Genomic DNA, 12,949 nt, shown 5'->3' with positions numbered 1-12,949 from the left:
TGACGGCGGTGCTGCGCTTCAGAGCCAGTAAATCCCACCCCTCAGAGTTTTTAAGCTGAGAAAGACTCCGAAGATGTGTGCCTGGGAGCCTGGTAATCCTGTAATGCGTGGAGAGATCATTTATCCTGTGTTTTGCCCCAACCTGATTTAGATTTTCTTTTGTAGCCAAAACACAAAAACAACAACAAAAAACAATGGTTTGTTTCAATGCCCTGAATTGTTAGTTTTCACTCAATTCATCTTTTTTAGAGTAGCCAGAGTTTGGAGGGTTTTGACGTCATCGTTTGGAGAGGAGGCACTGCTCTTGGTGTCCTCTAGCCCCAGCTCCCCTCAGAAAGACGATTTTTTAAAAGTCACACTTGGAGTCCATTTTCGTGTGAGGCTCTGATTCCCGAAAGTCGCATCCATCCTGAAGTCTGTCCACTGGGCTCAGCGGTGTCACTTTCTCTGGTCTGGCTGCAAGATCCAGACATTCGCAGCCTGTAGCCATGGTGAATCCCATCTTAATAACCTCCAGCCAGAAGGGAGGAGGGGGAAATATGCGCAGCAAGTGACCTCAGTGGACCTGACAACGCCCCCCTGTTCTGCCGCTTCAGGATCAGAGGCGGCTGTCCTTAGATACCTTGATTGATTGCAACAGCAGCCAAAGACAGTGGCTCCTCCTTCAGAGGTTTCAAAGCCACAAAGGTAGCTGTCCCGTCTCTCTTAAGCTACACCTCGGGATTTTGCCAAAAGGGGAGGAAAACATCAACAACAGAAGTGAATTTTGTATCTATTTGTTTACTTTGGATGTAGTCTATTGGAGTTACTTTGATTCAAAGAACTATTTTTCTTTTCTTTCTGTGTGGGTTTCCCCCCCCTCGTCTTTTTTTAGGGCCGCCCCGCAGCACATGGAGGTTCCCATATGCTGGGGTTGAATCAGAGCTGTAGCCACTGGCCTGCGCCACAGCCACAGCCACGCCAGATCCAGGCCACATCTGTGACCCACACCATAGCTCATGGCGACCCTGGATCCTTAATCCACTAAGAGAGGCCAGGGATTGAACCTGCGTCCCCAGGATTCCTAGTCCGATTGATTTCCACTGAGCCACAACGGGAACTCCTCTTTTTGTGTTTTTTTATTTCTTTCTTTTTTAATTCAAGTATAGTTGATTTATCATGTTCTGGTTATTTCTGGTATACAGCAGGTGATTCCGTTATGTGTGTAAGAGTCTTTTTTATATTCTTTTCCATTCTGGTTTGTCAAAGGATATTGACAATAGTTCCCGTGCTATTCAGTGGGACCTTGTTGTTTATCCATTCTATATACAATAGTTTAGAACTGTATTTCCTGACCATAGCACAGGTTACATGGAAGTTTAACACAGAGTTTCTCAACATCAGCACGATTCACATTTTGAACTGGGTAATTCTTTGTTGGGGGAGGGGCTGTTGTGTACACTGTACAAGGCCGGGTCGCATCTGTGGGCTAGGTGTTCCCACTCCACGCCCTTAGCACCCTCCCCCACTCACCTGTCCCCAGACATTGCTGTGCATCCTTAAAGGAAAGGGGTGCAGAATCACGCCCAACTGAGAACCACTGACTTAGGGGGTGTAAGGAATGCGCACAGTGAAGTCATGAAGATCTGCTCAGAATTCCCCAGCAAAGAGATACCTTATTGGAGTTTTTCTCTTTTTTTTTTTTTTTTTTTTTTTTTGTCTTGCTTTTTTTCATCTGTTTCTTGTTCCTTTAGCCTTAAAAGTTATCCAGGTATTTTTTTTTTTTTTTTTTGTCTCCATTTTCCAGGAATGACTACATCCTTTCCAGTGTGTCACCATCATGCAGTGTTACAAAAACACGGATAAACACATTTCAAAGCAAAGCGATCTAGCAACGTTGTAGATGAGAAGGGATGTCTAGGGATCACTTGCCATCCCCAGTGGGCTACTTTGGATGCATTCACTTACCCATTTTTGACTGCTCCTAAGGGAGAGGCTGTTCCTTTTCTGCACACCAGAATCCCCTGAAGAGTTTCTGCAAAACTCAGTGTCATCTGGGGTGGGATTGACATCGGGTTTTCTGGAGTTTCCAGGGGATTCCACTGTGCATCCAGAGGCTTGTGCCCTGGGATCATCAGCATCAGACAGTTGGATTGGATGAGCCCTGCCCTCAAATGTTTGGCAACGATTTTTCTAGCACCCGCTGTGCTCCAGGCACTGTTCTAGGTGCTGGGGATACAGCAGTGAACAAAGCAGCAAGGAGGAGCCCGTGTAGATGGGCTCACTTTCTTACAAAGAATGTGAGCAAGAACATGAATAGCTCAGTGTGTGTGTCTGATTGAGTGTCACCTGTGTCCATATGTCCAGTAAGTCCAAGTGTGTCTCATCCGTTGTTCAGTTTTGGGTTTTTGTTGTTGTTGTTGTTTGTTTGTTGCTTTTTAGGGCTACACCTGTGGCATATGGATGTTCCCAGGCTAGGGATCCAATCAGAGCTGCAACTGCCAGCCACACTAGATCTGAGCCTTGTCTGTGACCTACACCACAGCTCACGGCAATGCCAGATCCTTAACCCACTGAGTGAGGCCAGGGGTCGAACCCACATCCTCATGGATACTAATTGAGTTCATTTCCTCTGAGCCACAAGGAGAACTCCTGTTTGGTGTTTTTTTAATGCTTCTCAAGCCTCTTTTATTCAGTTATATGAAGACCTTTTATCATCCTGTAAAACATTTTGGGCCTGAAAGGGAGCAGGAGAAATAACACACTAGCCCTATGGAAACTTAAATGATTTCCAAGAGAGTTAGGACTCCTGGTTGTTCTCAGGCTTTACATATGGGAGATGTTTCATTATCGTTGTTTTAGGTTGGTCAGTTCAGAGATGCTAAGGATGATACTCACATTTTTTTACAGCCTTTCTACAGCAGTTGAGGCTTGAACCCAGGGTTTCCAACCATCGTTTGTATTCTTGGTTTGTTAAAATGGATGGCTTCTGCAGTCACCTCCCTACGACCCCAGATCCCAGAGGAAGGAGAGTGTGTATAGACAGAAGCCACATCAGGAACCCACAACATACCCAACCAGGCTAAAGTGGACCCACAGTTGCCCAGAATGACAGCCCGCCACACTGGAGGGACAATAAGATAGTCTTCCAGCCTTGCCTCCAAAGGCATCGGAGCAGGGGCTTCATTTGGTAGATACCTCTTGGAGTCCATAGTTGTGGCAGCCACAAGCCATGAAGAGAGGAAGAGGTCAGGGGATATTATGGGTGGAGCCAGGAATTCCTTGGAATGAGATTTGAAACCAGTTTGGCCCCTCCCATGTCTGCAGCCACCCATCACCGCTTTAAAAGGAATGAACTCAGACCCAGCAAAATCAAAGTCACATGTTAATCAGTGGCAGTGCAGGGACTCAAAGAACACCTTGCTGAGTGCTTTTCCCATCATACTCACACACACAAAAAGCCTCCTCCCGGCCCCCAAAAGAAACCATCTCCAAATTTTGGTAAAATGAAGCACAGTTGGAAAAAAAAAAAAAATCCAAACAGCTGAACCATTGGTTCTGCAAACGTTGTTACCTATTATTTCACTGTAGCTTGATAGAATTGTGTATATACCTTCAGGAGAAGAGGATTTGAAAACATCTTTAAGATGTGTGGCTGCTTTTCGGTCTCGTACTGCAGAGAAGAGGCAGTGTGATGAGACAGCTGTATTAAAGATGAAAATTGAAATGGGCCATTGGGAACCGGTCCAGAGGAGAAGTAGCATTTATTCTTGAAGCCCAAGAAAGGAGTTTTTTTTTTTTTTTTTTTTAATATGGGATTTGAGATTGGCTCAGTTTTAGGGATGGCCATAATTTTATTAAGCATCGTGATGGCATTCTTGGTGTTATACTGAATTAACCTGGAGGTAAATGATTCGGCCTCCGGCATTAGGACACCAAGTTCACTGCTGTTGAGAAGCACTCCCCACCCCCTCTGAAAATAAAGAGGCTTTTGCTGCTCGAATCCTGTAGCCCTCTGCCTCCCCCTCATTCCCCAGAAATACAACGTAAAGGATGCTTCCGCTAAATGGATCTTCTCACCTAAAAGGAGTTCCTGGCCAAAATGACTCCCTCTTTGCTTTTCCTGGTAACCTGGGTTGAACCTTTTCAGGGGGAAATCCTCTCCTTTAAGCCCAGGGGAAAATCCTGGGCAGCCAACTCACTGCTCCTCCTCCCCAGATCTAGTCCTGGGCCTTCAATCCATCAGAATCAGCCATGCCTCGCAAGCAGAAGCATCTCCCCAACTCCAAAACAACTGCCCGGTGCCCTAAAATATCTGCAGCCAGAAAGCTTCAGAACAGGTGTCCTTGGTCAAAAGCCTCCTGCCAAAAAGATGTGCTTCCATCAGAAAGTCCCTCCACTACCTAAAGACACAGACCGCCGCCAGGTCACTTCCAAGCACAGGAAGTCAAGTCTTTTCGGGAGACCCAGAGTTGCTCCTGGAACCAAACCTGTTACCAAGGTGGCCTCTGGGGATGAGCCCCAGAGAGAGGTTGAGAAGTCAGAGCCACGCGTGGGCAGAGGAGGGAGAGATGAGGCGGGGCCAGGAGAGAGGCAGGGCATTGCCGCATTAGGCGGTGTCTTCTGGGGCTCAGGATTTGTAGGAAGAAGCAAGGTGTTGGGCACAGGTCTCCAGTTACAGATGCCTTGTTCCTGCCTTCTAAAGTGGTCTGCAGCCAAAAGGAGAAGGAGTGTCGGCACGAACACTGTGTGTGTTTTTATGCATGAAAAAGTCACCACAAAAAAACCTTCAGCTAATGTACACGCATACGACAATGTGCCAAGATCTGTCATTAAGGGGAAAATGGGGGGGGGGGCAGTTATTTTCAGAAAAGTATGTTCCATATAAACCAATTTTTAGAGAATAGATAACGTGTGCATGAGCGTTGGTATGTGTGTGTGGGTATTTCGATAATACATAAATGCCTGTGTGTGTATAGACAATTTTAATAATACTGTCACATCTCTCTTTAGAGAGATGGGAAATTGTTGGCTCTAAAGATTGAAACACAGAGGATATCAGGGTGTCACGGGCACAAAGACACATCCGATGGGTAGCAGAGGGTCCAAGAGGCTTTTGACATAGAAACAGGCTGACTAAGGCTTGTCTCAGGCAGCGCAGTGGGTCCCCATGACACCCGGAGCCAAAGCGGGCCCTTCTGGTATGGACGTTGCAGTTCTGGGAGTGGGTGCTTCAGCAGCTTACTGGATCAAGAGAGGGGTCTGGTTGATTACGTCCATTTTCATTTGCCTGTATCTGAGCATTGAACCCAGATAATGTTTTAGTTGATAGACTGACAAATGAGGCCAAAAAATGATGTCACTCAGGAGACAGTTCTGGCAACTTTGGGGTGGGCAGAGACGTCTCAGTTGGGACTCAAAAAGCATTGAGCTATAAAAGAAGTTGATACATTCGACTTGACAAAAATTTCAGACTTCTCCTTAAGATACCATTAAGAAACTGAGTGGACAAGCCATGGACTGAGAAAAATACATCTTGCAAAGGACTTCTACCTAGAATGTTTAAGACGTTTTAACCATTCAGTTACAAAGCGGACGCACACTTGAACACTTGAACAGGCTTTCCACAAAAGAAGATACCCAAATGGCTGTTGAGCACATGAGAGGATGTTGAACTTCATTTGCCAGCAGGGAAATACAAATTAGAATGGTACGGAAATACCACTACACATCTAGAATGGCTGCAGTTTTAGAAAACTGACAATTTCAAGTATTGTCCAGAAGGCAGAGCTGCTAGAACGCCTACGTGGTACCACCTTTTCAGGAAAGAGTTTATCAGTCCCCTATAAAGTTAAACATACCCTTACCAGCAGTTACCCCAGGGAATGACAACGTGTTCTCAAAAGACTGGTACAAAAGTTCACAGCAGCTTTTTTGGTAAGATCCCAAACTGGAGTTCCCTTGTGGCTCCGTGGGTTAAGGATCTGGCATTGTCACAGCTGTGACGCCGGTTACAGCTGTGGCGTGGGTTTGATCCCTGGCCCAGGAACCTCCACATGCCATGGGCACAGGCAAAATAAAAAAAAAAGAAATCCCAAACTGGAATCAACCCAAGTGTCCATCTACAGATGGTTAGATAAACATGTATCCATATTTGAGAGCAACTGACACATCACGGATGAATAACAGAACGTAAACCAGTAGCTGCCCAGAGCAAGGGACAAAAGGAACCTTCAGGGAAATGGGAATCTGTATCTTAGCTGTGCTCCTTTTCTTGGCTGTGGTAGTGATAGCACTGGTATAAAATTTGTGACTCATCACACTCCCCACCAAGGATGACACTCACTGTCTCTCCCCCCCACCCCTCCCCGGGAAGAGCTGGCACCTTCGTGCCAGCCTTGCACACACCTGCACAGATACATGATCACATTCTCTCTTACCATTTGCAATTCTCGTGTTTGCCACTTCACCTGCCAAGATGTCATGAGGCTGGCATCCCGTGCCTCGGCCTTCATTCCATTCCGCTGTTAGGGCTGTGTATTCAGAATTATGTCCTCCAGGACCTGACCCATTCAGAGTGGTGGGTGGAGATTAGGAGTTGGTGCTGAATGAGGTAATGAGAACACTGGGCGTTACGTCCACCCCAAATGCCTGGTGACCAGCAGGAGTGCCGAGACCACAACAGAACTTTTATCCATGGAGGCCTGGCGCCTGGAAGACCTGGTTGGAAGGAAGGAGTAGGGGCTTGTCCTGGAGCATCCTGTCTTTTCTTGGCTTACATGCTTCTTTGGCTTGGCCGGGGTGGGGGTGGGGAGGGGTCTGAGACACTCCCCTTGTTGCCCTTGAGGCTGCCCCACTTAGGTTCTGCGAAATCCACGTGATGTTAATCATCTCATGTCTCTTCCTTTTCATCTTTTTCATTACCCTTTCAATCCGCGGCCCCTTACACCTTCCTCCTGGGGTCAAATGTGTTTTTGAAGAATATGGAACTCCTTTCTTCAATTTTCCACCAAACCAAATAGAAAAAGACTTCACACCTCTCATCTGTATTTCCTCTTGTCCTGCCCTCATCAAACCTCGTGGTCACTCAGGAAAACTCCAGGTGAGAGTGGTCTGGGGAGGCGGGGAGCATCTCGCCAGGCCACCCCTGGGTCGCCTGCAGCACTTGTGTTCTCGAAGATGGCAAAGAACTTTTGGCGCGGAGAAACTGGCGGGTTTTCTCAGTCCTGAGAAAGGAACGTCCCTTTCCCAAAAGAGGGAGCAGGAGAGGAAGGCCTGCCTCACTCCCCTCAAGGCACTTCCAGGGAGCTGCTTGCTCCCCTCAGCTTGTAGGGTGCCGGCAATACCCTGACATTGCTCACTTTCAATTTGATGGGGAGATGAGAGGGCAGGGGCAGTGGCAGCCCCTGGAGCACTGAGTGGAACTTTTAAGTTTTTTGGTTGTCATTCAACTTGTATTTATATATATTTAATTTATATATATATATTTTAAGATCAGTGGGAATCGATGACTGTTTTAAGAACTCCACCCCAGGAATTGTCAAATAAGTTCATTTACCTGTTGTTCACAAAATGTACTTATTAAAATAATCTTTCACTCCATTATAGAGTATAAGTCACAGCCCTCCTACAGGCAAAATAGAAAAAGGCCTGCAGAATCAAGTTCCTTTACTTTTTTTGTTTTTTTCTTTTTTGAGGCATTGTCTTCTGGGACCCGCGTCATCCGTATTATTAATTGTCTGTGAGGCTTTATACTGCGTCACGTTACTCCCCTGGAATTAAACTGTACATATAAAATAAGAAAAATGTGCTTTTTTAAACAGTAAAAAAGTCATTTTCTACATAAAATCCAAAAGAGAGTGCCATGGAGCCATTAGTAGTAAATTGAATTTTTTGGTGTGTAATTTGTACAGAAACTGACAAGTGCGAGCCCCCCCCCCATCATTAGTCATCGGGCTTAGCGGACACAGAGGTAGTAATCGGCAAGGGCAGGCATTCTGGTGTCGACTTTCTTTATTTGGTCCAGGCACGGGCAGCTCCTGTCACGCGGCATCACTCCACTATTAGCGAATTTCGCCCCAGGGCAGCTGGGACGCTGCGCTGGGGCAGATGTTCTTTTCAGCCTATTCAGTGACCATTCTTGGGGGTTGTTTACTGTTGCCATGGTGACTTTCATTTCCATAGCAGCAGCGCTGCTGTTTCTCAGAGGAAAATGAATTTCGTTATAAAAGGATAATATTTTTCTCTCTGTATATAACCTGCCATCTGTCAACTGGTGGATCAGAAAGGATTCAGAAACCTATTAAGACTGATAGCAATGAAGTGATGAGTATAATTTTTGTTTCAGCTCAGTCCCATATTAAAAGCAATAATAGCAAACATGTCCCTTCAACAATCAGAACTTTCATTTTTTTTCTTTATATTTTAAGTGCTTTTAAGGCTTTCTCTGCCTCCACCACTGCTGTGACAACCTCATAAAATACAGTTTACGTTCTGCTGACAAATGGAAATGACCAAGGCTCTTGTTTGTATCTCACTAGATGCAGGTGTATTTCGTGCTTTCTCTTCTTGATGCTGTGAGCTTCCCCAGTTCATTAAAGATTCCTGTGGCTGAACTTTCTATTGTCACCCCACTCTCCAACTCCTCCACCCCAGGAGAAAAAGCCCTGCGAATGCAAAGATCAGCAACTTATCAGGAACACACTGTGCAAATCATGAAATTAGTGAAATGAGCAGAAACCCGTGCTTTGTCTGAAAAGCTTGCTAACAGGCCCCTGAAATCTCATCCTAAAATAACTTTCTTCCTTGCACATCCAACTGGGAAGAAAGTCACCTTTGGGATCGCTTCTCTAGTCCCTGGATTTTTTTTTTTTTTCCTCTGTTGCATTCATCAGCTGTAACTTGCAGGGGGAAAAACACACACACACACACCAGCCCCGTTGTAAATAATGTTATTTATTGGTTGATTTTTCCAGATCCTGACATTGATGCTGCCAGTGCCATGATGCTTTTGAATACTCCCCCTGAGATACAAGCAGGTTGTGAGTAGATATTTCTCTAGCCTACAGCACCATAGTTTGTTGAACCTAACCTTCTTATATCCCAGGCTATAGGAAGAACTAATAATGTTCCAGCAGAACTTCCCTTAGTGAATCACTTTAAACCATCTCAGTACGTGATGCCATACATGTGCGTGTAAAGATCCGGCCATGCATATGTATGAATGGATGCACAGGTGTGTTTCCAAGATGACCAAGTTCTAACAAAATTTCAGGGCTTAAGACTTGGGGAAAGAGAAGTGGACCCTATGATGAGTCCCAGAGGAGAGACCCTTTCTCCTGCAGGAATTGTGTCTGTAAGTTAGTAGTTTCTGAGAGAAGAGGCTACCAGGGGGCCAGGATAACAGTCAGGGAACTCAGCAGTGCCCATTTTTAGACATTCCTCTCCCTTGGGGGACCTCATTAATAAACAGGCTACCGTTTTAGAGAGAGGAGAGGAAAATCTGGTGAGACGAGTGTCCAGGAGCTTGGAGCAGCCTTGAAATGGAACCATCGTGGTGCCCCCCACACCAGCTCATCCCCACCCGCTTTCCAGGGTGTCACAGATGGAAGGGCGGGACTGGTTGAGTGACGCAGGGCTCCTCTCTTCATCCGCTGTTGGCCATCAAGCAATGTCAGGCTTGAGACAACGCCTTTCCTAACTCGAACTTCTCCTCTGTCCACCATCGGATGGTTTGCCCACCTCTGGAGCTACCAAGTTTTCAGAAAGGTCTCCTTCCCAAGTGATGACAGATGACCCAAATGAGGACCTTCTGTCCCTCCTCCTCCTCCTCCTCCTCCTCCTCCCTTGTGGCTCGTTTCTTGGCCCACATTCCACTCCACCAGAACCCTGTGGAGTGCACAGCTGGCTCCGCCCACGGGGGCTGGCGCCCACCTGCCTCATTCTGAGCCCATTTGGGGCCCAGGCTCTCTCAGGGCCATGTGGCCTCCTGGGCGAAGGGGACCCTCACATCTGGAGATGAGGGTGTTTCCCACAGGTGAGCCTCTATTCCCAGGACCTTCCCCGCCAGGTATCTTTTGATGTAGAGTTCCAGGCCGTTTGACCTGGCCTTCCACCTCCGCAGCCTTCCAGCAGCTTTAGGAAAGTTCTCTACATCTTTTCTTACCTGTCCCTTTTTTTTTATTTAAAAAAAAGACCCAAGCATTCTCAAGAGAGTCTCGTCCCTCTGCCCTGGGGCAGCCGTGACCTGAAGTCTTTCTTTCTCTCTGGGCTAAACTCAGCTTGCCAGCAATTGAAATAACAGCTGCCCACACCTCGGAGAAGGAAACACCACTGCTAGGCAGATGTGTCACCGGCGCCATCCTGTAACTACTGGTTAACCTGTAGTGTGGGTTTTAAATGATGCTTGAAATTACAAGGAAATGAAAAAAGAAAAAGAAAAAAAAGAAACCTCCATTCTCAGATGACTCTTGCAGGAAGAGTCTGGACCAGATTGTAGTCAAGTTACAGTCTAAAATGGTTTCTGAAACCAACTTGCATAATTCATCATGGGGGAGGCGTCCTGATTTTATCAGAGCTGGGTAAGAGTCAGGGACCTTCCTTGGCACCCCAGCCGCTGCCCATAGTGGTCGTTGGTTTAAAGAAATAACTTTGGGAGTTCCTGTCATGGCGCAGCGGAAATGAATCCGACTAGGAACCATGAGGTTGCGGGTTCAATCCCTGGCTTTGCTCAGTTGGGTTAGGGATCCTGTGTGGCTGTGGCTGTGGTGTAGGCTGGCAGCTGTAGCTCCAATTCAACCCCTAGCCTGGGAACCTCCATATGCCACAGGTGCAGCCCTAAAAAGCAAAAAAAAAAAGAAAGAAAGAAAGAGAGGAAGGAAGAAAGAAGGCAATAACTTTTGATGAACTGGGATAACGGAGTTAAGCAGGGGAAAGGCAAGGGGCCTGGACATAAACAGATCCTCAGCAACTCTATAAACATCCATTATCACTGGATACTTAACCACAGAAAGAAAAGGCTGATCCTGACTAAGTTGGGAAGTTAATTGTTTAATGTTCTCAAAGCTGAGTGAAGTCCCTTCTCCCTCACTGTTACACAGGCTGTCCTAAGTATTTTTCCAGGGTAGCCGTAGTCTTAATTGACATTGAAATGCTGGATTTGAGTTTTCAAAGCGCCTTGTTCATGTGTGGGGTCATTTTCAGAGGTTTTCCTCCCTCGCCTGCCAAGGGAGAGACGCGTTACAGATGTGCAGGGATGAAGGCGCCGTCCCCTGGCCTTCCGGCTCTGCCCGGGGCCTGCGAAAAGCCAGAGGTGATGGCTCGGTAGAAAGGTTCCTGAAGGCGCACCCCCCCCCCCCACGAGGGGTGATGGAGCCCAAGCAGCCTGGAGAGGGGTTTGTGTGCCGCGACCCGGTTCAGATGTGTACCTTCATCACGGGGGTTCAGGGGTCCTGCCGCCGCCCACACGTGGGGAACATGGGTTCCTGTCTGCACCGAGCCTGCCTGTGTGCTCTGAGGCCAGGCTCTGTTTCTAGAGGCTTCTCACGTGCTGCTGTTTATAGCCCCTTGTTTTCACCTCACGGGCTGTGTGCCGCCCCTGTTTGCGCAGGGGCCACCCACCTGGTCTGTCTGCCGCTGTCGCTCCCGGCAGTCCCAGGCTGGCTTGGATGGCTTGAAAGGCTTTTCCTTTACCATTGCCCTGCAGAGCTGCTCCACTCGACGTGCGTAGACGGCCACCACTTAGAACACTTAGATTCTTCCTTCTCATCCTTCCTTTGCTCAGCATCGGCAGAGCTACCTCAGCGCTGGTCATGGGCCGGGGCTGAGCTGAGTAGGAAACTCGTCAAGACACAGATGAGAAGTCGGGTCATCCAAGCCCTATATGGGGGGCAGGGGCAGCCGCAAGGGCGCTCGCGGCAGCAAGTGCTGCTCGCTGGGCTGCTCGTGGATCCCCCACCTCCTCCCTGTGCTCTGATGCAGCTCATCCAAGCTCAGGCTACATTTCATCTCCCCCAGCAGCACCAGCAGTAGTAACAGCATCTTTTTCGGACTTTGCCAGTTTGCGCCTAGGGAACATTCTGCAAGGTATGCCGTTATGTCTCACATGCTTTATAGGACCCTACGTCCAGAAAAATCTGAGCGGGACACTGCTGCCTCATCATCTCTTGAACTTTAGATTATGCTTCTAGGCAAATCCCTCCTCCTCCCCCCAAAATAAAGTGGCTGTGTAGACTAATTCCAGCTTCTAGCGTCTACTTAAGTACCTGCTTTGCAGTTCCCCTTTGACAAGCCCTGTGAGTCATCTTTAACCCCAGTGGAGGAATTGTTATTAAGTCAAGAGAAGTCTGATCACCATTACTCATCTTCAAAGGCTTACATAATCCCCGGTTGGAATGTTCCCAGAGAGGAACCCTGGATAATAAACAAAGCAACAAAATGGGACCAGCGGGGGGTGGAGGAGGGGAAGGGGGGAGGTGGTGTTCTGCGCCCCCCCCCCCCACCTGGGATGTATGTCAGATGCACCAGGCACTGGAGAAGAAGCATGGCCAGGAAGTGGGCTCCCCATCTCTGCCTCCGCGCAGCATCCTTCCAAGTAAGCAGGTGGAAAGGCCGATTTTAGGAAAGGGAAGGATTATGAGAACCACCTGCTGCCCAGCTTATGGCCTCTGGTAGCATTAGCCAGGGCTGCTCTCCAAAGGCAGCAGCAGGAGCTCAGAGGTTAATTTTAGAAGCTGTGAAAATCAAGGAAGCTGAGCATCAGGGGGGAAGCTGGGGAAGCCTCCAGGGAAGAGCTGAGGGGTGGCGGAGCCTGGAGGGAAGTTTGTCTTATGCCATCGACTTTTTTTTTTAGGTGCTGGAGACAGTTGTATTTAGATCATAATGTGCAGTGATGCCTGATTTGACTCTCTTTACATGTGGGAGTGACGCTTTCTTGCTGGACAAAAATAAGAAGTGTCAGGGTCACTGTATA

The 12,949-nt window shown here is 47.6% G+C and overlaps 1 protein-coding gene across 27 annotated transcripts in view; it reads left to right on the top strand.

The window, feature by feature from the left end:
• The window catches only part of FOXN3 (forkhead box N3), a 415,372-nt gene that overhangs the window by 370,075 nt on the left and 32,348 nt on the right, over positions 1–12,949 (top strand). For 9 of the 27 annotated variants that reach the window (XM_021098358.2, XM_021098350.2, XM_021098347.2 and 6 more), the window contains 1 exon segment: positions 8,955–9,020. The exons of 13 other annotated variants lie outside the window; for them this stretch is intronic. In XM_021098358.2, coding sequence (XP_020954017.1) covers positions 8,955–9,020 — 66 coding nt within the window. 27 annotated transcript variants of the gene reach the window in all.

The sequence above is a fragment of the Sus scrofa genome, chromosome 7 (genome assembly GCF_054392235.1).
Source record: "Sus scrofa isolate SSC_HxYL_T2T_F1_AM1 chromosome 7, Sscrofa_HxYL_maternal_Yorkshire_Landrace_v2.0, whole genome shotgun sequence".
In the NCBI taxonomy this organism is placed as follows: Eukaryota; Metazoa; Chordata; class Mammalia; order Artiodactyla; family Suidae; genus Sus; species Sus scrofa.
This window is presented reverse-complemented; position numbering and strand designations above follow the sequence as displayed.